General features: G+C 39.9%; 1 protein-coding gene and 1 long non-coding RNA gene across 6 annotated transcripts in view; one reads left to right on the top strand and one right to left on the bottom strand.

Moving 5' to 3' along the window:
- Positions 1–586: 586 nt before the first annotated feature.
- On the bottom strand, positions 587–5499 carry LOC131697470 (uncharacterized). Its single transcript, XR_009307330.1, has 4 exons — positions 5442–5499; positions 993–1122; positions 822–859; positions 587–690 (listed from the first exon to the last, which is right to left on the bottom strand). It is a non-coding gene; the product is annotated as an uncharacterized LOC131697470 (long non-coding RNA).
- A 6697-nt stretch (positions 5500–12196) lies between these two features.
- Positions 12197–23473, top strand: part of LOC117420402 (RNA-binding protein 47-like) — a 52940-nt gene continuing 41663 nt past the window's right edge. Inside the window, exons 1-2 of one of the 5 annotated variants that reach the window (XM_059032640.1) lie at positions 12197–12278; positions 12436–12596. In XM_059032640.1, the coding sequence (XP_058888623.1) occupies positions 12508–12596 (89 nt within the window). In that variant the 5' untranslated portion in view covers positions 12197–12278; positions 12436–12507. Of the gene's footprint in view, positions 12279–12435; positions 12597–13037; positions 13725–23473 lie in introns of those variants that run through there. The other 4 variants (XM_059032637.1, XM_059032636.1, XM_059032638.1 and 1 more) reach the window with 4 other exon arrangements.

The raw sequence follows: 23473 nt of genomic DNA, 5'->3' as shown, positions 1-23473 counted from the left end.
TGTGGATTGTTTTTATTTTTTCTGGAATCTGCTCATCTCAACCCCCAGTTGGTTTTATGTGTGGCTGACTGCGGGGTTGAGTACTTTGCTCCAGCAACTGAAGTCCCGCCTGGTCAGCGCCACAGCCAATGGCGGTCCAGGCAGGACTATATAAGGGGCTGGATTTAAAAGCAGAGGAGGAACATGGGAGTGAGGAGTGAGGAGTGAGGAGTGAGGAGTGAGGAGTGAGGAGTGAGGAGTGAGGAGTGAGGAGTGAGGAGTGAGGAGGAGTGTGTGCAGGCAGAGCGCAGCCATGGGGAGATATACTGTGGAAGTTTACTGTTTTGGAATACTTTGGGAAAAACGATAATTTGGCAAAAAAACTTTTTTTCTTGTTTCTTTTTGTTGTATCGGGACAATATAGGGTGGTTGGTTGTATTTTTTTGACTTGTTTTTTTCCTTTTTTTGTGTAGTTACTATACACTACTATTGGCGGGTGATAACTTTATCATTCAAGGATTTCACAAACACATTTTTTTGGATTTACAACAAATAGCGATTTATTTTTTGGACACTTGTTTCTTTTTTTTTGTTTTGTTCTCCTTGGTGGAGCAAGGGATGGGTGTAACTGCTTGGGGTCCCAGTGTTTAGTCCAGGACGTTTTGGGGCCCTCCGCGGATCCTTGATAGGTGGCAAATCGTTTTCCTTGATCTTTGGAAGAGGGGAAAGGACAATTTAATTGTCAATTTCCATGCTAATCGTTTTGTCTATACTGCTTACCTGTACTGGCTGGCCCCCTGCACCCCTGTTAGTGTGCTTGAGGCCTCCAGTGGTTCACCTACCTTGCCTTTAGGTCTGGAGTCCAGCTTCCAGGTCGGGTCTGGTGGTGGCAGATGGAATCGGGGCGAGGTCCAGGGAGCGTGGTGAGAGAGAGAGGAGAGAGAAACACGGGGTTAGAGACCGGTCGAAGGGAAGTGACCAGAACCTTTAGGTGGAAGGTGTAGTTTACTTACCTGTGTGTCAGTTCCTGACGGCCCTTTTTCTTTTCCCTGCTCTCCTGTCTCAGGTCCTTCGGAAGCAGCAGCCGATTGGCAGTGGAGAGATCCAGCAGGGGGTGGTGGTTCCCGCATCTGTGGCAACTCCCTTGTAAAATAAAGGTTGGACTTGTAAAATAAATCAGAGTTACTGAACATCCTTATATCCAACAGTTTATTTTTATCATGTATTAGTAGTAATTGTACAGTTGTACTCTTTTTCTTTGTGGTACCAGTAGTAGTAGTCTGATTTGAAGCCTGGTACATCTGCAGCTGTCAGCAGACAGCTGGAAAATAGTAGTATAGTTGAACTCATATTTTCAACAAAATTGTTTTATTGTTATACATTTATATATAAGAACATAAGAAAGTTTACAAACGAGAGGAGGCCATTCAGCCCATCTTGCTCGTTTGGTTGTTAGTAGCTTATTGATCCCAGAATCTCATCAAGCAGCTTCTTGAAGGATCCCAGGGTGTCAGCTTCAACAACATTACTGGGGAGTTGGTTCCAGACCCTCATAATTCTCTGTGTAAAAGTGCCTCCTATTTTCTGTTCTGAATGCCCCTTTATCTAATCTCCATTTGTGACCCCTGGTCCTTGTTTCTTTTTTCAGGTCAAAGTCGTCCCCTGGGTCGACATTGTCTATACCTTTTAGGATTTTGAATGTTTGAATCAGATCGCCGCGTAGTCTTCTTTGTTCAAGACTGAATAGATTCAATTCTTTTAGCCTGTCTGCATACGACATGCCTTTTAAACCCGGGATAATTCTGGTTGCTCTTCTTTGCACTCTTTCTAGAGCAGCAATATCCTTTTTGTAACGAGGTGACAAGAACTGAACACAATATTCTAGGTGAGGTCTTACTAATGCATTGTAAAGTTTTAACATTACTTCCCTTGATTTAAATTCAACACACCTCACAATATATCCGAGCATCTTGTTGGCCTTTTTTTATAGCTTCCCCACATTGTCTAGATGAAGACATTTCTGAGTCAACATAAACTCCTAGGTCTTTTTCATAGTTCCCTTCTTCAATTTCAGTATCTCCCATATGATATTTATAATGCACATTTTTATTGCCCGCATGCAATACTTTACACTTTTCTCTATTAAATTTCATTTGCCATGTGTCTGCCCAATTTTGAATGCTGTCTAGATCATTTTGAATGACCTTTGCTGCTTCAACAGTGTCTGCCACTCCTCCTATTTTTGTGTCGTCTGCAAATTTAACGAGTTTGCTTACTATATCAGAGTCTAAATCATTAATGTAGATTAGGAATAGCAGAGGACCTAATACTGATCCCTGTGGTACACCACTGGTTACCTCACTCCATTTTGAGGTTTCTCCTCTAATCAGTACTTTCTGTTTTCTACATGTTAACCACTCCCTAATCCATGTATTTCCTTGAATCCCTACTGCGTTCAGTTTGAGAATTAATCTTTTATGCGGGACTTTTTCAAAAGCTTTCTGGAAATCTAAATAAACCATGTCGTATGCTTTGCAATTATCCATTTTCAATGTTGCATCCTCAAAAAAGTCAAGTAGGTTAGTTTGACACGATGTCCCTTTCCTAAAACCATGCTGACTGTCTCCCAGGATATTGTTACCATATAGGTAATTTTCCATTTTGGATCTTATTATAGTTTCCATAAGTTTACATATAATAGAAGTCAGGCTTATTGGTCTGTAGTTACCTGGTTCGGTTTTGTCTCCCTTTTTGTGGATCGGTATTACGTTTGCTATTTTCCAGTCTGTCGGTACAACCCCTGTGTCAAGAGACTGTTGCATGATCTTGGTTAGCGGTTTGTAAATAACTTCTTTCATTTCTTTGAGTACTATTGGGAGGATCTCATCTGGCCCAGGGGATTTGTTTATTTTAAGAGCTCCTAGTCCCTTTAACACTAAAGTTATTTAAAATTGGATAGGAACAGGTCGACATGTCGGGCATGTTGTCCGTGTCCTCCTTTGTAAAAACCTGTGAAAAGTAATCATTTAATATATTTGCTATTTTTTTTTCTTCATCTATGATTTTGCCATTTGTGTCCCTTAGACATTTAACCTCCTCTTTGAATGTTCTCTTGCTGTTATAATATTGGAAAAATATTTTGGAATTGGTTTTAGCCCCCTTAGCAATATTGATTTCTATCTCTCTCTTGGCCTTTCTAACTTCCTTTTTGACTTGTGTTTGCAGTTCCAAGTACTCTTTCTGCAATCTCAATTATGTTTCTTTACAAATTCCTTCTTTGATCCTTTTTGTTTATTAACTTTAAGTATTTTAAAGCGCAACTATTATTATTATTATTATTATTATTATTATCCATGTTATTTCATAATAAAGACATTGAGGCATTGGAGAGAGTACAGAGAAGAGCAACATGATGAATTCCAGGATTGAAGGGTATGTGTGACAGAGAGCGAATTAATCCTAGACAACAATCTCCCTCCTGACCTGTGAGGGCACGGTATAACCAGAGCAGAGCGCCCCGTAATGGTTGGTTTGGCAGTTCATTCCAGGGTCAGTCGGAAGCCAGCCATCCAGGAAGGGGGCAGGGCCACGATACCAGAAGTCATCGCCTTAATGCGGTAGGCGATGTGTCAGTCACGGATTGGAGGACACGTGATTGGCCGCGCCACCAAAAGAGGGCGTGACTGAGGGTATTTAGGGGAAGTGGACCAGCCATCTGTTCCTTTGGTTGGTTACTGAAAGGACCCGTGGGACAACGGATGTAATTAATAATCGTGAGTGTTATCGTGTTTTGTTTGTCAGTCTAACTGTTTCTGTTTGTTCTTGATAGATGGCCAACACAATCCGGGTGCAGTCGCTTAAGGCCAACACCCAACCCAGACTTCACTGCACTCGTGTTCACTAATAAATTGTATTTCACCACTTGCACTTCAGTACTCACTCTGGACTTGTGATCGTGTTTGTGTTCTGTGTGTGTTCATACTGTGTTTATTATTTTGGGACTGAACCCTGTGGTTATTTCACTGAGCAATGAACATCGTTGTGTATTGCTCAGTGAAATAACCACATTGTGTATTGCCAGTCCTCCTTTATTACTGATGTTGTCAAGTGACATTTGTATTATAAATAAACTTCATCATTTCACCAGTACTTGGTTGTTTGTCTTGAGCACTGCAAACCACTTTGCCATAGTATGTCATATGAAGATAGACTGAAAGAGCTGAATCTGTATAGCCTAGAACGGAGGAGAGCCAGAGGCGACTTAGGCGACATTAAAAAAAAAATGTCAAGGGGTTTACTTTATAACTGCTGAGAATTATTCTTCACAGGTCACAGAGAGCAGAACCAGGGGCCATGGGTGGAAGCTGAAGGGTCAGAACCGAGGGGAGAAGGAGCTTTTTCACGGAAAGTGTGGTGAACCGGCTGCCGGACAGAGTTGTTGAAGCAGAGGCTATTGGAGCCTTCAAGAATAGACTGGATTGAATAGTTTTATTGAAAAGACAGCCAATAATATAATTCATATTCCTAACCAGGAGTAACATTGTTCTGTTAAAATTGAAATAGAATCAAAGTAATGATTTTCTTGTGTTTTTTGCTAATAATCATGATGTTTTCAACATGATTAAATGAAAGAATATTTGTTTTGTATTACAGACTTGTAGTTGAGTCCTCAAACCTCGAGTCTGAGTCACGAGTCCTTGACTTAAAGTCAGAGTCCTTGAAACAAACTCAAATCAATTTTCATTCAACTAGTGGTAATAGTGGGGGAACAGTTTACCTAACAGATGGTGTATGATATCCCTCAGTAAAAGGCACAAATAATAAAATAAATATACAAAAAATTATTTGATTTATTTTTTCTAGCTAGATTATTCTATTCGCATGCCTTTCAACTTCTCTGTCATGACCTTTTCTTTTGGACTTGGAATACTGTTTGAATGTACCTGAAGTTTATAGATAAGCTTTAAGTTCAAGTTTGTAGACGTTGTTTTTCCATTTGATAGAAGCCGTGATCTGGACTCTAGAGCCGGTGTAGTGTTAGAAAGTGGTACATCATCAGAATGTGGTATGCATACCACAACTTGACTCATGTAATGGCAGAAAGTGGTACGATGTCCGATTGCAAGTTGTGCGCTGTCATATTTTAGTACATGTGCAATCAATTGTGATCTGATGAGTATTTTCCTATTATTTAAAGAGGTACATTTACCATTGAATATACATTATTTTTTTGCAAACTGGCAACAGACAATTAATTTCTCTAAAAAGAGAAAACAATTCACGGGAAGTCCACCGAAACAAAAGAAAATGTACAAGACCCAATGTACTGCATATGAAATATTTGTATACTATTTTCTTAGTGGTGGAAAAATGATAAATTACATTAAAAACGACATGAAAGACTGGAAAATATGATAAAGTTCAATAAAAAAATGTAAAAGACTGAAAACAGCATAACGTACCATATTTGAATGGGCGCTTCCCTGCTTTCTTAGCAGAAGTTGTTTAGGCATACGTGAGCAAGCGCAGTGTGTCGAGTACCACTACACAGGTAAGAAATTAAAGTTACTTTCACCTCTGACTGTGGCATCTACTTTGACTTCAATTCAGGTAAAATCTGCCAATCTGACTTAGACATTGCCAGAACTGTATATACTGTGTTCTTAAATAGTTATAGTTATGTTTGACTTTCATTGCATTTGCACTTTTATTAAGTCTGTAATACAGTGATGCATTTATGAGATTGTGCTTTTTTTTCTCTTTTACACAAAAACATTATTATGCGTTTCCCAGTGGCGGCTGGTGGCCAGAATTTTTGGGTGTTCATACCTCAAATGCAGTTGAGGGGGTGGGCTCCAGGGGGCCAACCTCAGTGGTAGAAGCACTGTCCAGCCTGACGCGGCTATCAACAAGATTAAAAAATATATATATATATATATAAATTACATAAATACAATTATACTGTATGGTATATTTAATAACCGATTACCCTAAACAGGCAGTAACATGTAACATTATTATTATTTTCAGTAAACTCAAAATTAAAATTACGTATTTTTCAAGAATGCAGTTTTAGAAATGTATTTTTAGAAGAGATTTCTCGGACGCTCTTTCAGAGCATCAAATTGAATTTACAAACACACCCAAAAATCACCCCGTGTGCTGACTCGGGTTGCCATGGGCAACCACGCAAAACGTAATATGGTTAGTCCGGCATTGAAGCGGTATTATGTTGACGAGTTTAGAGTTCTTTGCTGGAAACAGAAATAAGGTACAGTACTTTTTTGGTACCTTTTAAAACAGTCACTTTTATGACATTTGAACAGCTTTTAATATATTTGTAATCATTTTTTAGACTTGCTTAAATAAAGTTTAACTGAATACAGCTTGTTTACTTTTCAGTAGCCTTGACTTGGTATTATACCGTTGGCCTCTGAAATTTCGCGGCACACTTGAGCAGCCCTGGCAGCACACTAGCTGGGAACGTCTGTTTTAGAGAATCATATTGGATTTGAATTATCACGGAACCTGTTAAATTCCTAGAGGCTCCCTGAGGTGTACCACATGCACCTCACTTCGTGGCACTTTTTTCTCATATGGGCTTAAACCACAAACCAGAGCAAGAGACATACTTCCAAGGCATGGCAGATGTTCTGTCTGAAAAGAATGTTGCTCTTCACAGCCATGACAATCTCATTGCACTCTAATAGGGGATTTCATTTGGCAGATTTGTAAAATCACAAGCCAACATGCTAAATGTTTAACCCTGCGCGGAGGAGCTGGGAATTGTTGTCTGACTATGGTAACTAGAGCAATGATATTTATCAGTACATCAAATAGTAAGTCAATGGCTCTCACCGTTATCTCCCGTCTCAAATCATTGACATTATCCAGGCTTAACAAATATCAGGTATTTGTTAACCAGGCCCTAAATCAAACAATAAACCTCTGATCACTCGAGAAGCACTTATTTTATCACATTATATGTCAATTATATGTAGCGCCCTCTCCACAGTACAGAATATGATAAGTGTGAATGCACAACTGTTTAATTTATACCACAGGAGGAGAGTCTGGATTTCTTGATCCAAATGGGTGAATACCGGTTCAGGCCTCATCTTCCAGAATCCCAGGGGCTGAATAATTTTAAAGTGTGCAATACCTCCACCTAGCTGGTGTGGGGTAACTGAATACTGAATCACAACAGCTAGAACATTTCAATATATACCCATATATCCCGTCTTCAAAAACCAAATTAAACACTTCACCACGGTATTAAATCAAGTACATTTACTGAGCTTTAAAATGGAAAAATAAGCATTTCAGGATGAATAAGTAAATCAGACAATAAAAGGAAACTTATAAAACAATTCCACCACACTCCAAGTTCTTTGTTTTTCTTAAGACATAAAAATAGGCAATTAAATGCCCAAATTAATTTGGTATAGTTACACAATCAAAATACTAAACCAGCTCCACACTCTTCCAGACATCACAGATCAAGTACAGTGTACCCTAAAACTATGTTATGGGCTAGGCAAGGTGCTACAGCTAAACAAAAAAAAAATGTGATACTTGTATGCAGTGCACTACTGATAAATACTGTACTGGCCAGTAGGACTAATATACATTGTGACAAACTGGGTTGAGCTTGCCACATGCAGGACCATCTTCAGTTGTCTTTGTGTAAAAGAACAGCACTCCAACAAGCACAGTTTTTTTTTTTGTTTTTTTTTTTTTAAACAGGGCAGGCCTGGATCTGTTTTAAAAATCAAATCAAATAAACCAAAACCTAACTTCTTCCAGGTGTGCTAACTAAACATTTCAGAACTAAACTATACCGACAGCTAAGCTGTTTACCGATCACAAAAAACCATAAATTAATCCAACACACTGTACCTTCCCTGCAGTTCTAGCTCCCTGGTAGTCTCTTTCTAAATAGAGCTTTGAGCTCTCCTTTTATAGAATGTGATTGCTCCCAATTATCACCAATTATTCTATTTGGAGCAGCCACATTCTCTCATGTTTTTGGCAGGGACAGGAATTAACCCCATCCCTGCCAACCACCACCAAAACACAAACAAAACACCAACACTATTTACAGTCTCTGCCACATATCCCACCCGCCTTGTACAAAGCACACCCGGCGATTCCACGGCCACCTCCCCCCTTAAAGTCCCAAAAGTTTCTTTCGCAGTTCCTACCCAGAAACAGAGGCAAAAAATGGTTTATGGGTGGTGGCCACAGTGTGAGGTCCTCCTTCAATGACAACACTGGCAGCAGTGGCAGTGCTACTAGGGGTGCCGCTGACAGCTGAAATGCTGATAGTGACCATGCTGGCTCCTCCAACAAAGGAAATGCTGTCAGCGGATGCTGGCTCCTCCAGTCGTGGCAGTGGCATTGGCAGCAGTAATGCTGCCCTCAGCATGGGACACTCCGGTAGTGGCAGCGGCACTGCTAGACTCCAGCAGTGAAACAGTTATGGGTGGAGGTGGTCTTTACCACCCCCCAACCCCCCCCCCCCCCCCCCACCTTCTCTGTAGCCGGTGGCTCCCTCCCCTTGGCCTCAGGAAACAAAACACCCTTCAGAGAAACTGCTGCTTGTAGTAACAACAAATCTCCAGGCAATGATGAGCAGGCATCCCCGGGCGGTGATGTGCAGGCATCCCCGGACAGTGACGTGCAGGCATCCCTGAGCCAGACAGACAGACAGACAGCTGAGCTGTTTACCAGTGACAAAAATCCCATAAATGAATCCAAAACACTGTACCTTCTCTCTGGTTCCAGCTCCCTGGTAGTCCTCTCTCTAAATGGAGCTTTCAGCTCTCTTTTTATATTATTATTATTATTATTATTATTTATTTATTTATTTATTTATTTATTTATTAGCAGACGCCCTTATCCAGGGCGACTTACAATCGTAAGCAAATACATTTCAAGTATCACAGTACAAGTAATAATACAATGACTTTGGTTCAAGCATGTACAAGTGTGACAAAATACAATTCAATAATACAGCAGATAACAGTGTCAGTGATAGTTAAATCAGGATATGATTAAAAACAAAATACTACAGATTAAACACTTGGCAGATTACAGTACTCTGAAGTATAGGATTAAATGCAGTAAAATAGGGGGCAGAATAGAGCAAGTAAAGCGCGTTTAAGGAAGGGTGATAAAGTGTCCCAGGGGAATAACAGAGGAGTTCTACAGGTGCTGTCTGAAGAGGTGAGTCTTAAGGAGGAATGTGGTCAGGGACTGGGCAGTCCTGACATCTGTAGGAAGGTCATTACACCAATGCAGAGCGAGGGTGGAGAAGGAGCGGGCTCTGGAGGCAGGGGAGCGTAGAGGAGGTAGAGCCAGTCTTCTAGTGCAGGCGGAGCGGAGAGGTTGAGTGGGGGTGTAGGGAGAGATGAGGGTCTGGAGGTAGCTGGGTGCAGTCTGGTCAATGCATCTGTAGGCTAGTACAAGAGTCTTGAACTGGATGCGAGCAGTGATCGGGAGCCAGTGGAGTAAGCGGAGTAGTGGAGTTGCATGGGAGAAGCGAGGCAGAGAGAACACCAGGCGGGCAGCGGAGTTCTGGATGAGCTGGAGCAGACGGGTGGTGGACGCAGGGAGGCCAGCCAGGAGGGAGTTGCAGTAGTCTAGGCAGGAGAGTACCAAGGCCTGGACCAGGACCTGGGTGGGGTAGTTGGTGAGGAAGTGTCGGATTCTTCTGATGTTGCTCAGGAAGAATCGGCAAGTGCGTGCCAGAGTGGAGATGTGCTGGGAATAAGAGAGGCAGGGGTCCAAGGTGACTCCAAGGTTCTTAGCGGAGGAAGAGGGAGAGAGTGTGGTAGATTCCAGAGGAACAGAGATAGAGAGATCAGAGGAGGGGGAGGAGGGAAAGAAAAGGAGGTCAGATTTAGAGAGGTTGAGTTTGAGGTGATGCGAGTGCATCCAGGAGGAAATAGCAGACAGACAGGTAGAGATACGGGAGGAGATGGTGGAGTCAGAGGTGGGGAAGGAGAGGAAAATCTGAGCATCATCAGCATAGAAATGGTATGAGAAACCATAGGATGCGATGAGGGGGCCCAGGGAGCGGGTGTAGAGAGAGAACAGGAGAGGACCCAAGACTGACCCTTGGGGGACTCCAGTTAAGAGAGGGTGAGGTGTGGAGGTTTCTCCACGCCAGGTTACCTGGTAAGTGCGGTTGGAGAGGTAGGAGGAGAACCAGGCCAGAGCAGTGCCAGAGATCCCCAGGTCAGCAAGAGATGATAGTAGAATAGAGTGATCAACAGTGTCAAAGGCAGCAGAGAGGTCGAGGAGAATTAGGACAGAGGAGAGAGAGGCAGCTTGGGCAGACTTAAGTGAGTTGGTGACAGACAGGAGGGCGGTTTCAGTGGAGTGAGCAGAGCGGAAGCCAGATTGGAGAGGGTCGAGCAGAGAGTGGTTGGACAGGAAAGCAGAGAGCTGGCGGTGTACAGTCTGCTCGAGGGTTTTGGAGAGGAAGGGTAGGAGGGAGACAGGACGGTAGCTCTGGAGGGAGGTGGGGTCGAGGGTAGGTTTTTTGAGGAGGGGAGTGATAGAGGCTTTTTTGAAGGCAGAGGGAAAGAGACCAGAAAGGAGAGATGTGTTGAGAAGGGAGGAGATGAAGGGAAGTAGAGCAGGAGCAGCAGCTTGAAAGAGGTGAGTGGGGAGGGGGTCCAGGGCACACGTGGTGGGTTTGTGACCCACCACGTGCAGCCACATTCTCATGTGTTTTTGGCAGGGACAGGAGGAATTAACCTCATCGCAACACACACGTCCTGAGTCAGCAAATTAATGATGTGTCCCATTTAGAAATCCAAGTGTTGTTTACATACATATGCGTCTTTTTTCAGAGTTCAGATCCACGAGCAGTGAAACGCTGGGGAATAAAGGGCTCTCGGCAGCCTGTCTATCCCTCCCTCTGATGGGGTGAAAGCTTCAATTCGAAGGAACTTAGAGCTTGCCGGTCACTCTAAGCACTATCCGAAAGCTGACTGAAAATACACTTGTGGCGCAGTTTTTTCTTTCTTGTTCTTTCAAAACAGGGCACACAACAAATAAACGTGTTTACTACAGAGAGGAGTCTTTTGCTTTCTTGTCTCTCGTTCAGAGAAACACACGTCTACAGGTGAGTTACAATTGCTTTGGCTTATAACCGTGCAGGTTATATTTGCAGACAACAATACGCTTTCTATAATAAAGGAAATTTCTGGGATACCACAAGCGTAGCTATCACCAGCATACCGTCCGCCATTAGCTTCTCTCTCCTTCCTCACTTTTACCCCGCCTCCCCCAGCCTATATCACTCTCCTGATTTGCTGGCAAACTAAACATTTGACCTCTGCACCTTAACTTTACTGTAAATAGTGTGTAAAAAGCCCCTGTTAAAACCCACAGGGGCTACATAGATTATATGAATGCAGTTCCTAGACTGGAGTTATCTACTGATGCACTAGGCCGCACTTACTTCATTACGCTCTGTGTGTAGTTCATTTCATTCTCCTGTTATCCCAGAGCAAATATTGCATGCCAAAATATTTTTTCAACCATTCTTGAAATGCAAAGTTGATTTTCCAAAACACTACTATTTCAAGAGACCACTTCTCAGTTTTACAAAGAGCAGCAGCATGACCTGTCTGTCTCTAGAATTGCCTACTCATGGTAATACTGAATCTACTAGGTGATACCGTACTTGCAGGTAAGCAACATATAAATAAATAAATAAATAAATGAGTCAGACTTGTTGATTGTTGATCGCAGAAAAGGGATTGGAAAGTTGACTGTCCTAATTGAAATGCTTGCAATGGACTGAAACACTGCTTTTAGACTGGTGGACAGAGCAGGTCATTCAGGTTTTTCAGCTGGCTAGGGTAGTCCAAGAGGTGGAGGAGCTGGCTTTTCTGGTTCAGGAATGTCCAGTAATTTTCCACTTTACAGTAAAATGAGTTGCAATTCCCAGTTTTTTTCACTGGTAAACCAGAAGTTGCTGCAATGGCCTTTAAGTTGCAAACCCCCTGTTGTTCAATAATAAAGTACGCGATTTGGTATTGGAAGCAACAGTTATTGTTACAACGGCATAATTGTATTGCCTCTTGACATCAGCCGTCTTAAGGGTTAAATATAGAAGAAAAGTCATATTTTCTGTTGCATGACACCACAAATAGGAATTAGTCAGCTTCCTGTTTCAAAGGGTTTTGGACACTACTATGAAAACTAGTATAGCTAGATTTAGCTTTCTGTCTATTGGCTTTTACTGTACAAATTTGACATGCCCTGGGCTTGACAATCAGGTAATGAATGGAATGCTAAAGCCAGTTTCTAGGAAGTCTGTGTTGGGTTATTGAGTCCTGGAGAGATGAAAGACAACTTGTGTTTTCGTTTTTAGATTGCAGCACTGGGCTCTTGTTTAAAACAGAAAATGATTTGTCACTTCTGTGTTTTTTTCAGAATCCTGCTGAAACACGAGGTTAAGAGTGCAATTCAAACCCATCTTGTACTCCTGGGTTAGCCGCACTGCTGATGTCATGTCATGAGTGCCGTAGCCAGAAAGGTCAGGTGTTGCCAATAGCGACCCACCTTTTGCATGCCGAGCCCCTGTTCTGCTTCAGGTGAGAGAGGATTTCAGTGCTTTTTTCTTCTTGCTTTCCTAATCTAGAAACTGTTCAGTGCCAGGTTTAACCTGATACTTCAGAACCTGCCCGTACTATCATATCAGTGATTCATGCTATTTTCGTAACTCAATGGAATATTTTGCCTTCCTTCTGTGTAAAAAAAGAATGTGTCATTGATTCCTCCTCAAGCAAGCAGGTGCTTTTGTTATAGAAAGGTGCTGCTGAGATGAGCTAATATTAAGAATTATTTCTCTTTCTTCCTTTCTCTCGCTTTCTCTCTTTCTTTCTTTCATTCATTCCAGCATACAGTGTTTCCTTCATCCTGTCCTTTTTAATCTCTGTGTATTACAGCAAAAAGGTATATGCAGTCTTTAAACAACAGGAATGCTGGACTGGCCCAGTGCCAGGCAAGCCTCAGCGAACAGGATAACATTTCAATTTAGAATTATGGGAAGTTGCTGGTGCTGGGAGTAAAATTCTGGTTTGGTGAGTTTAGGGGCAGGGAGTTTACAAAGAGACAACCTTGTGAGGCAAACACAAGGAAGCAGAAGGACAGAGAGGAGACTAAACAAGATTTCCCACACATACATTTACAATTACAGTTTGGGTTACTTTAACCTGGCTGGTTTTTTTTTGTTTGTTTGTTTTTTGTTTTGTTTGTCGTTGTCATTATTGCTTTTTCTTTCTTATGACCAAGCAGATGTGTGTACTTCATTCAGATTTTGAGGAGAGTAATACATCAGGTTTTAAAAGGCGAGCTTATTAGTTTTCTCTCCTCTCTGCCAGTGTGCCTTAAAAACAAATTTTCAGCACAGTGGAATGTGCAGCTTATGTCAGTGAGAGTCAGGTATTTTAGCTCAACTAAAACCAATTACCAGCTTTTCCCCAAGCCATTTTTTTTCTGCATTGCTTGGGTGAGTGCGAGAACCAGAAGCGACTGTGTCTAAAAGTCTTGTGAGGTCTCCTGCTGTAAATAGCATTTAAGGGAGTTGCTGGACACTCCTTGTCAAGTTTAACCTTGATAAAATAAGAAGATGCAATTGTGTGATCCCAAAAGCCTCAGCTTTGCTCAGTAAATGGTGTCAGAAGCCCTGCGAATCCACGTCAGAGTACAGAAACTTAATGGTAAGTTCATTTTTTTATTTTAATAAGTGTCTTACCTTGTTGATCTTTTTTAAATGCAGTATTCCGTGTGTGTTTAAGGAATGACTACAAAGCAATTACTATATTTAAAGAGTAACAGCTCTAGGTACATTTTTTATCAGTTTAACTGACCGGGTGATTAGTGAGTAATTTACTGTATAACAGATAAGACAGTAAAATACAAATTACCTGCAGTTCAACCATTTGTTAATTTTTGGCAAGTAATCATCAGACTGCACCTGACAACAAATTCTTTAATCTCAGAAGTACAAAATATGATTTACATACTTGTTGACAAATACATTTCTTGGTTTGCCTGTCATGAACAGGTGGGTAACTCTTTTTTTGAAAACAACAACTTGCTACTTTTCTACTTCTATTCACAATCATGTATCCAGTATATAGCAACTAATCAGATTTTCTTTTGCAACCAACACTCAAAATACACAGAACATCTATAAAGGAATGTGTTAGACAATCTGTCGCAATAAGTACAAGCTTTAATGTGCTTCAAGGTCCTGTAAAGCAGCTAAACCAAAGGGCTAATTACTGTACTCAAAACGGTTTAGTCAAGAGTAGGGAGAGTAAAGGATTTAGTGCACTACCGGAGTGAGGTTTGGATTTCTATTCATTGTTTATATGCCTAAATAATGCTCTCTTTGTGTAAATACAGTACAACAAGTTAAAGAACGTCATTCTTTGTTAAAATAGTTTATGCTCTTGTTTTTAGCACACAGTAAGTGGTTTGCTGGTTGTACTCCTTTAATAATAATTTAGGAGAGTGTAAGTTAGGTTATGTTGGCAGCAGGTACCAGATCTCAAAGGTGAAAGGGCAGCACTTGTGTTATGCAGAGACTGGTGTTGATACAGGAATGTTAGCAGGTTTTGTTTAATTACAGCAAATACCAGCTTGTGTTTTTAGAAAAGCAGGAGATCGAGGAGAAGAACTGACACAAGGATTTATATTACCAATGCAGATTATATTTTAGCTCAAAGAGCCAGCTGCCCAACGTTTCGATATGTTGTACATATCTTTCTCAAGGGAGCCAGTGTTATATATATATATACACACATACACACACACATACACACACACACACACGCACAGCTATGGCCAAAAGTTTTGCATCACCTAGAATTTTAGAATTGAGATATAATAATAAAAAAACTAAAAAAAAAAACTGTATGAACATAATTTAGATATTTTATTTAACATCATGTAATCAAAGAAACTACAAAATCATATGGTAAAAGTCTATGGAAAACTACAAAACGACAAAATGGTATGTAATTCAATATGTTTATATATATATATATATATATATATATATATATATATATATGAGCATTAGTTGATTAATCGGTAGATTCATCCCTGCACATTTTCAATAAAGGTAATGATCTTATAGTGGCTGTCCTGCATAGTAATAGTTAAAAAATCAATAGAATCTATACATTTTTTTTTTTTAAAGCCAAATGGGAATTTGGTCTTTTTAAAAGCATTGTTTATTATTTTTATTATTTTTATTATAATGTAACACATTTTCACAGAACAACATCAACATCAATCCATGAAAGAGTTCAATAGCAAAATATAATGCACTGAGAATTAATTTTCTTTTGTCTTTCATGCAGACATAAGTAACAACTTTTTTTTTTTACATTATATTTAGGGCTTCTGTTTTTTGGTTTTTATTCATTTCATTTTTCTGCGTTTATTTTTATGTAAATCTTTTTTTTTTTTTTCAGGGCTTTCAATTTTTATATACTGTCTGTGTGCCACAATGAGAGATTAAGTAAGCTAATGGAAACCAGAACTTGATAGAATGATGTGTCACCGAGAGTAACAAGTAATTAGGAGCTTTGCTGTCTTTTTTTTTGCACTGTAGAAGGGCTTATCTTTATCATTGTTGAAGTTAATTTTTTTACAGGCCTCTGGTCCTTGGGATTTCTATAAGGCAGTTTTCTATGGCAACGACATTGAGTTTTAAAGGTCTTGTTGTGTAATTGTTGGGTGACATTAAAATTGAACTCTGTAGTTCTAAGTTGTTCTTTTAGAGTGATATTCTTTTATTCGGTTAATACAAATATGTAAATAAATAGCTTAAGGATTTTGTAAATTACATAATTACATGACATTTAATCCTATTGTCATGGAAACAGACTCTATTAGAGAAAGTGGAACTCTGGTAACCTTTAGTTTCACGTAGGAGACTTACAAGTTTAAAAATATAAGAAAATGACCATCAATAACTTTGTGCTGCAGCTGCGTCTAATCTGAACTAATCTGAACTCACCTGAGTGCCAGTGTGGTTCCTCAGACTTTGATACAGTGAAGTATGGATGTTTGTATCAGCCCAAGGAACGTTCACTAGCTGGGGTCTGGTTGATAGACAAGCAATAATAATAATTAAACCTTACAGATTATCTCAGTTATTTAGATTTGTAAAAAATCTTGATAGATCTGTAAAAACACATTGTTTTGGGGGATTTTTTTTCTGCTTATAACATCAATAATAGTACTCATGCTAGATAATTGACTTTGTCTTTGATTAAGTGCACTCTCCTGGGTATCCTTAGCTGTCGCTGCGATCCATTATAAAGCAGGATTACCTCCTGCGTTGGATAAATGCTCCACTAAGACCACACAGATCCTGTACTGTATGTCTTTGCTATGTCTTAGTATGGTTCAGGGGTGTCCAATCACGGTCCTGGAGGGCCATTCCACTCCAGGTTTAACAGGTACAATTATATAATTAAATACTTCAGGGACTGGCTTATGGAGGTTTATTCGGTTCAATTAAACAATTTACAACAGGGTTGGAACAAAGACCAAGAGCGGTTTTGTTGTAAAGACTATAGATATTGTTATAATATAGTCTAATTGTCATTATTTCCAAGAAATACTAGCAATGACCCATTCATGTGAATCATCTTGTGGACAAGGGTGCTGTGAATGAATGAAAGCAACACTACCACCTCTTTCACTTGATCAAAGGGGTAATTCAAATGTACTTGTTAACATCTGATTCCTCTAGGTCTGGTGGTGGTTGTGACCAATGACTCTCACTGTACCTCTTTTAGTGGGACCCCTAGACAGTACAGTATTATTGTTAAAAGAGATAACTTTGTAATATTGTTTATATCCACTGAGACTAAAGACCAATTTGCCAGGATTCCCGACAGAGATCTAAATAAGTGCAGCCCAAGGTAAATACTGTTAACAGCATGCACACACAAAGATGTGGCATAAATATGAGGTGCTAAGGGAAACAGGGTTCTGAGCATAAGAAAAAGTTTATAATTCAAAACTGCCCCCAGGGCTATCCACTTTAATGAGAGTATTTAAGGCCCACTTGTACACCAGACTGATTACTAATGCTGTTATAATGCTTGATTTCACTTCCCTTCTGCCTTTTTTTGCTTTGGAATCACATTGTTTCTTTTTTAAGTAAAAGTTGAGAACCATTAATTGCATTCATTAATACTATGTTAGAAAGTGTTTGCAGTTTCAGCTCTGTCGTTACTGACAGCGTCAGAGAAATCAGCCAGCAAATGTTGATAAGAAGATGAAACAATCTACACTGGAGCTGGGGTAATGACACCCCCTGAGAAAGGATGGCTTTCTAATGGGTTTAATCGCACTTGATGTAGTCACCGAAAGAACATACACCTAAAACTAGCAAAGATTAGCAACATCTTTCAGTAGCCATGCGAAACAATGCGTCTTTGTACACCTAAGACAGGGGAGGGTTCAGTGACACACAGCGAACTCTATGGGGTATAACCCTTCCTTATTAAGCTGTAAAGTGCCACAGCCGAAACTTTTTACATTTTTTCTCCTGAGGAACATTATTGAATTCCTTTTACATTGCAGATGACCTTATTACTTCAGATTATTACTTTATTACACAGGAATGTAGGGTATGAATGAACCAGGCTTTCATCTTTGCATAAAACCTTGATGCTTGTGAACTGCAATGTATCAAAATAATAAAAAGAAAGATAAATAAGTTAAAGTTCATCTGTTCTTTTGTTTCATAGAAAAAACATTCTCTTGACCGAATGTTGGGTAGTCTTCCAGCAGTCTGAATAAATTCTTAGTGAATTCCACATCTGAATGGTCAATTGTTACAGATCCATAACTCATCCATATTTTAAAACTTAATTGCAAAGATACAACAGACTACGTAAAGCAGTGACGTAAAAAGTAACAACTTTATAATTTTTAAGATTCACAATGATTGGTATAGCTTTAAACTGCTGCAAAACTGAAGTGAATTGGTAATAGGTAATAGTGAATAGGCTTCGGTAAGGGCCACTGCTTGTTTTATTTAAGCAAACAAGATTAAAATGTCTTTAAATAAAGAGTTCCCTTGAATGAAAGCATTCAAACTATAGTAAATGACTGATATCAATGCTTGTCCCGTGTGAGACTGAACTTGACCTTTGAACACTTAAGGAGCACTTATTGAAAAAAAAAAAACAAGGAAAGTGATTTATTGACAGGCTGGGGTCACATGCGGCAGACGTTATGGTACATTTCTATCAGAGTCTTATGTGGGATCGGGACAGACTAAGAGACAGCAAAGTTAGAGACAGCAAAGAACATTAGAGACGATCGGAGGCATTTTTTCCTTTTTCTTCAATGAAATATTTGAACTGTCAAAATTTAAAAGCTGTGTATTCAATGTTCTTCTTACAGTTTTTGAAGGAGTTAGGTGAAATTGGTTCTAATCTCTTTATCCCTGTCACACCACTCTGCTATGCGTAATACACAGGGGAATTTCATCCATATTGGGGACTAAGAGCAGAGGCTTGCTCTTAGAAACAGGTGGCCAAAAACATGATTGAATTTTAAAATTATAAGATTCTTCATCAGGGTACATTGTCAACAGAATGTAGTTTCTTAATAGACAGCTCACCACATTTTAACTTTTTTTTTCACAGGAATCCACATTGTGTTTGTTCCAATAAAAGATATCAGTCTTTTCCCTCATAAAAGTTTACAATGATAACTTTGCACATGTAGGTTTGCCATGTTTTTCTAATATACTTTACCATACCTCTCTGGGTTACAACGCTTACCTATGTTTTATACCATTCTTTCACTATGCTTTATTACACTTTGACATGATTTTGTTATGGTAAACTTTTTGAAGGTGTTCAGAAAGCTTCAACTCGCAAATTATTAAATACTTTTTTCAAAGTCTGTTTTGACTTTTCTGGATAGTAGATAAAGAAGCCAACAATGGTTTAGAACACTTTCATGAGCAAAAAAAAAGTTATTTAATTCATGAACATAGTCTTGAAATAAAGAGGTATAGCTTTGTTACTATATTGTAGAGTTTTGTAATGCATTTTTTTACTGAATATTTTACTGCACCATTCCAATGCTGTTAGAAGTGGGCAAAAGTGGAATCAGGACAGAAAGGTTTTTTTTTTTTTTGTAGTGAAAGTAAGCATCTTATGGTAGGGTACAAACATTTTTCATAGGTACCATACAGTACTTTTATGTTACATGTGAATTGAGTCTAATTGTAAGGGTGAATGAAATAGGAATATTTATAAATTAATATCATCATTCATTTGTAAAACAAAACAGGGTTTTTTAAATGTTTTATTGATTTAATTAATTCAAATGTTCCTGCACTTACAATTCACTGGTTGCCTACGAGGGCTTGAGAGGAGGCGAAATTGGGAGTGAGATATTAAGAATGAGACCAGATGAGAGGATTTCTCCGGTTGCTTAGGAGGCTTGAGAGGGGTGAGACATTTGAGAGTTTAAGAGTGAGACGAGTTTGAGGGATGGCGAGATTGAGGGCTGGAGTTTGGGAATGGTGCTTAGTAACATTGAGGTTAGATACTGATAGCAGGACGAGATAGGGGGGACGAAGAGTTTTCCCTTCTCGTCGGGTCAGGCAGCATCCTCTGGCTGCTGGGCGACGTAGAGAGGGAGACATGAGAAGAGCAAAGGATTAGATATAAACACTTTCCGCCGGGTCAGACAGCATCCTCCGACTGCTGGGTGACGTAAAAGTGAGAGAGAGAGCAAAGTTTAGACATATAACATACAACAAACTGACTCTCGCTCCCGACGGGTCAGGCAGCATCCTCTGGCTGCTGGGCGTTTAGTGGAGCAAGAGACAGGAAGGGGACGAACAGGACAAAAGGACAGATCCTTCGCAACTCAGTGCAGCATCCTCAGGCAGCTAAGCTGGCAGCTGGGCGGCGTGGAGAGCTTAGGAAAAAGTGTCTCGGGTCCGTTTAGGAGAGACGAAAACAGAGAACCCCCCCCCCCCGGTCGGGGCCCGCTCGGCAGGTGGAGGCACGGCCTACTGCATGTGGGGGCTGAAATGGTCCTGGACCTGAAATAGAAGAGAGGAGATGGGACAGCAAGGTTGAGGCCTGGAAGGCTTAGCGCATAAGCAGCAGAAGAATAGGATGTGCCCGGGGGTCCCCTCAGGCCAGCGAGGAACAGCCGGGCGGCAGTGGTTGAGACGAGAGGCCGACCCGGGAGTGAGACTCACTTCCCCCCCTGAGGGAGCCCTGTGCGGACAGTGTGATATGGAAAGGAGCAGAGGTGGGGAGGAGGAGGAACAAAAAACAAACACAGACAAGGAAGCGGAAATAGTGCTGGGTTAAAGTAGAAAAAGAGAGCGAGATAGACAGGAGGGGCAGCCAATAACACATAGGTGGAGCAGTGCTGGCCATGCCCTAATAATTGACGTGGCGAGCGCTGCATTGTGCGATTGGCTGGAAATACTAAATGAGGCTGAACTGGGATCAGCTTCCACCCGGAAGAGATCACGGACGCTACCGGGCAGGATGCCACGGAGGGAAGGTAAGACAGGCTAAAGAAAAGGAAATAGGATAAGAAGAAAAAAGGAGCGCAAAGCGGGAGAGCGCCCTCTACGGCATCCCCCGAATTACGCCTAAAGGCTAACATTTGATTTGATCCTTAGTGGGTATGTGCTTAAAGCCCTGGATTCAAATGTAAAGAATGTCAAAAACCGAAGCACTGAAATGTTTTCTGAGAATCAGTGAAGTGAAAATTGTTGGACTATAGGTTTTTGAAGAACATCAAAAAATATTGTAATCAGTCATTTGTTTTTCTTTAGTTGCAGTTACTTAGCACTAGCTTTCAGTCCCCAACGTCTTCATTGTATTTTAATAATGTATTTTTCAGCTTTTCCAGACTTGTGCTCTTTTTCCTTGTGGGTCAAGGAAGTCTGCCAGTGCCCCCCCGGTGTGGGATACATTCAGTTTTGTTCTCAGCAGCTATACTCATTAGCTATACATTCTTTCACTGTTGTGGAAACTACTAATCCTCGTAGCCGTCAAGGTTTTTACAGACAGGCACTTTTGACCTAAACGTTTTAATTAGTCCAGTCACGTGAATAATACTGTAATGTATGAATTAGCTGGAGCAAAATTATCACTTCATTGAATGGTGGCAGAAGCAAAAGGTATGCATCGTTTGCAGGCAAAAGCCTTGATAAGTTGATAAGAAGAATTATGACTCTACAGATTTCACAAATTTGAATAATTTCACTTGACTGTTAGTGATTGGTGAAGTGGTTATTAGTGCTAGTTTGTGTTAAGTGACCAGACCTAACAGTTTTTAAGAGACCTTGAATTATATTACTTTATCGTTTGATCCAAGTTTTGTATACCTGACAGTTACCCAGGTCTCCCTGATATGCAGAGGCAGAATACAATCTTACACTTTTATATTAAAAAAGTAGTCACATTTTTGCTTTTATTTACAGTCTTTTATCAGTTCAGTTTCAGCACTAGCTAGATGTTGTTCTTTGTTCCTTCTTTTTACTGAAGAGATGCATTTCATGGTTTCCTTATTGAAAGATGTGGTTGTCTTATTTTTTCCACATGCTCTTCTAGTGTGTTTGAATAAAATAGCTTTTTGTCGGCCATAATGTATATTTTTAGTTAGTTAGTTGGATCTATTTTCTGTACATAGTGTAGACAAAATTAAACTGCTTTTAAAAGGTGGCTTTATTATCTATCCTTCAGTGCTATTCGTCAAGGGCAGTTCCTGTTCCCAATCAGCACGTAAAAGCTGATTGTGCAAATGATTGTGCAAATCTTGTTAATATTAGTTTATCAGTTGCTATCTTAACAGTACTGTTTTGGTGTTTTGCCCATGCAATGACTTTATTAAAAATACCATATTACTTTCAATGAAAGGAAAGTGACCTGTGTTTACTCGACCAGTCCTTTCAGCTGATAGGGAAGCAGAGTGTGTATTGTGTCATGCAGGTCCGAACAGGACTTTGTTCTGTGTCTCTTATCATAACTATAAAACACCCAATGGTAGGATACTGTATGTAATAATACTAAAAGAAACAGAGACTAGGGGTTTTCTTAAAGCTAAGTCAGATGTGTAGCTTGGTTTTAGTCAAATTCTTTGTGCAGTGCTATCCCAGGGTCCGCAATTGGGAGTTCACACCAGCAATCCAGGTTCCTTATTTTTTCAGAGAGAGGTCGAAGAAGTGTGGCTAGCCAAGATAGTAAAGTCCTGTAAAAGTGTGGATACCTAATAAAGATCTAGCTCTACATGAAGCATGGAGGCGAAACATGTTTCTGAGAAATCTCAGTGGCGTAACTTTGGTTTCAAAAGTGTGTGTTGGGGGGGGGGGGATTGCAGTTTCTGTAGCTGGGGCATGCATGAAGATTATTCTGAAATAATAAAATATGTTGCAAACAAGCATAAAAAAACATTGCATCCCTTGTATGTCTAATCAAAAGATCCAAAGACATTCCTGCAACAAATCATTCAAAACAATATATTGTTGGCACAATGTTGTCATGAGTGATGAGTGTGGCAAATAGCTATACTATTCAGTTGCTTCTGAGTCATGGAATTACGAAGCCAAGACTTTAGTCTTTGAAGAGCGCTGAAGCTCCGCTCAAATCGGAGCCTTGATCCAGGATCAGATCCCTTAAAACCAGCCCCTGAAGCAGCATTGAGCGCTAGAGCGAGTGTGGCATAATGCAGGTTTAATGAGAGGGATGAGAATTGCCCTTGAAATATATTTCTAGAAATGTTGAGGTTTCCCCACAATTGAAATACTTAAGATAAATACAGTTTTGCTATTTAAATGATGCTAATACTGTATTGGTATAAGGAAAGGGTGTTTCCAGACAGTTTCAAACTTTAAACATGTTCTTGTTTACAGGTAAGAACTCAGCTTTACTATGAATACAATAATGTTTTGTTATGGTAATTGTTTATTTATTAGTTAAAAAATGTTTAGTAAAATGTGACCAATTGTGTAAAAAGTTATTAGTATGTATTTAGTTTTTATTGATGTCTATATTTATTAGCTCAAGGCACAAAGGTAATTTTGCTGTTTTAAGTTTACTGTTTCAATATAAAATGGAAAGTTAAAGTGTAAGTAGACAGAAACTTCAGTGTAATAACATAAGTAAATAACACAAGCTATGGTGAATTACAAACTTAAACCATTTTCCTGTGCTTTGGATACAGCAATGTAGTGCATCCTCCTCTATGTCCATCCTTTTGCCATTTCTCCCCAACATTACTGTTTATCTCAGGCTCTCTCAAATTTGCCAGCCGGGGCCTTTAAACTACACACCATGTATATTCACTTCTCATTGGTCAGTTTCCGTAGTTAAGGTGTGTGCAGCTCCAGGATCGGATCAACGTTACGGATCAGTGGAGCCTGAACCACATTCTCGTAATAAAA

This window comes from Acipenser ruthenus, chromosome 1 (genome assembly GCF_902713425.1).
Source record: "Acipenser ruthenus chromosome 1, fAciRut3.2 maternal haplotype, whole genome shotgun sequence".
NCBI classification, from domain to species: Eukaryota; Metazoa; Chordata; class Actinopteri; order Acipenseriformes; family Acipenseridae; genus Acipenser; species Acipenser ruthenus.
This window is presented reverse-complemented; position numbering and strand designations above follow the sequence as displayed.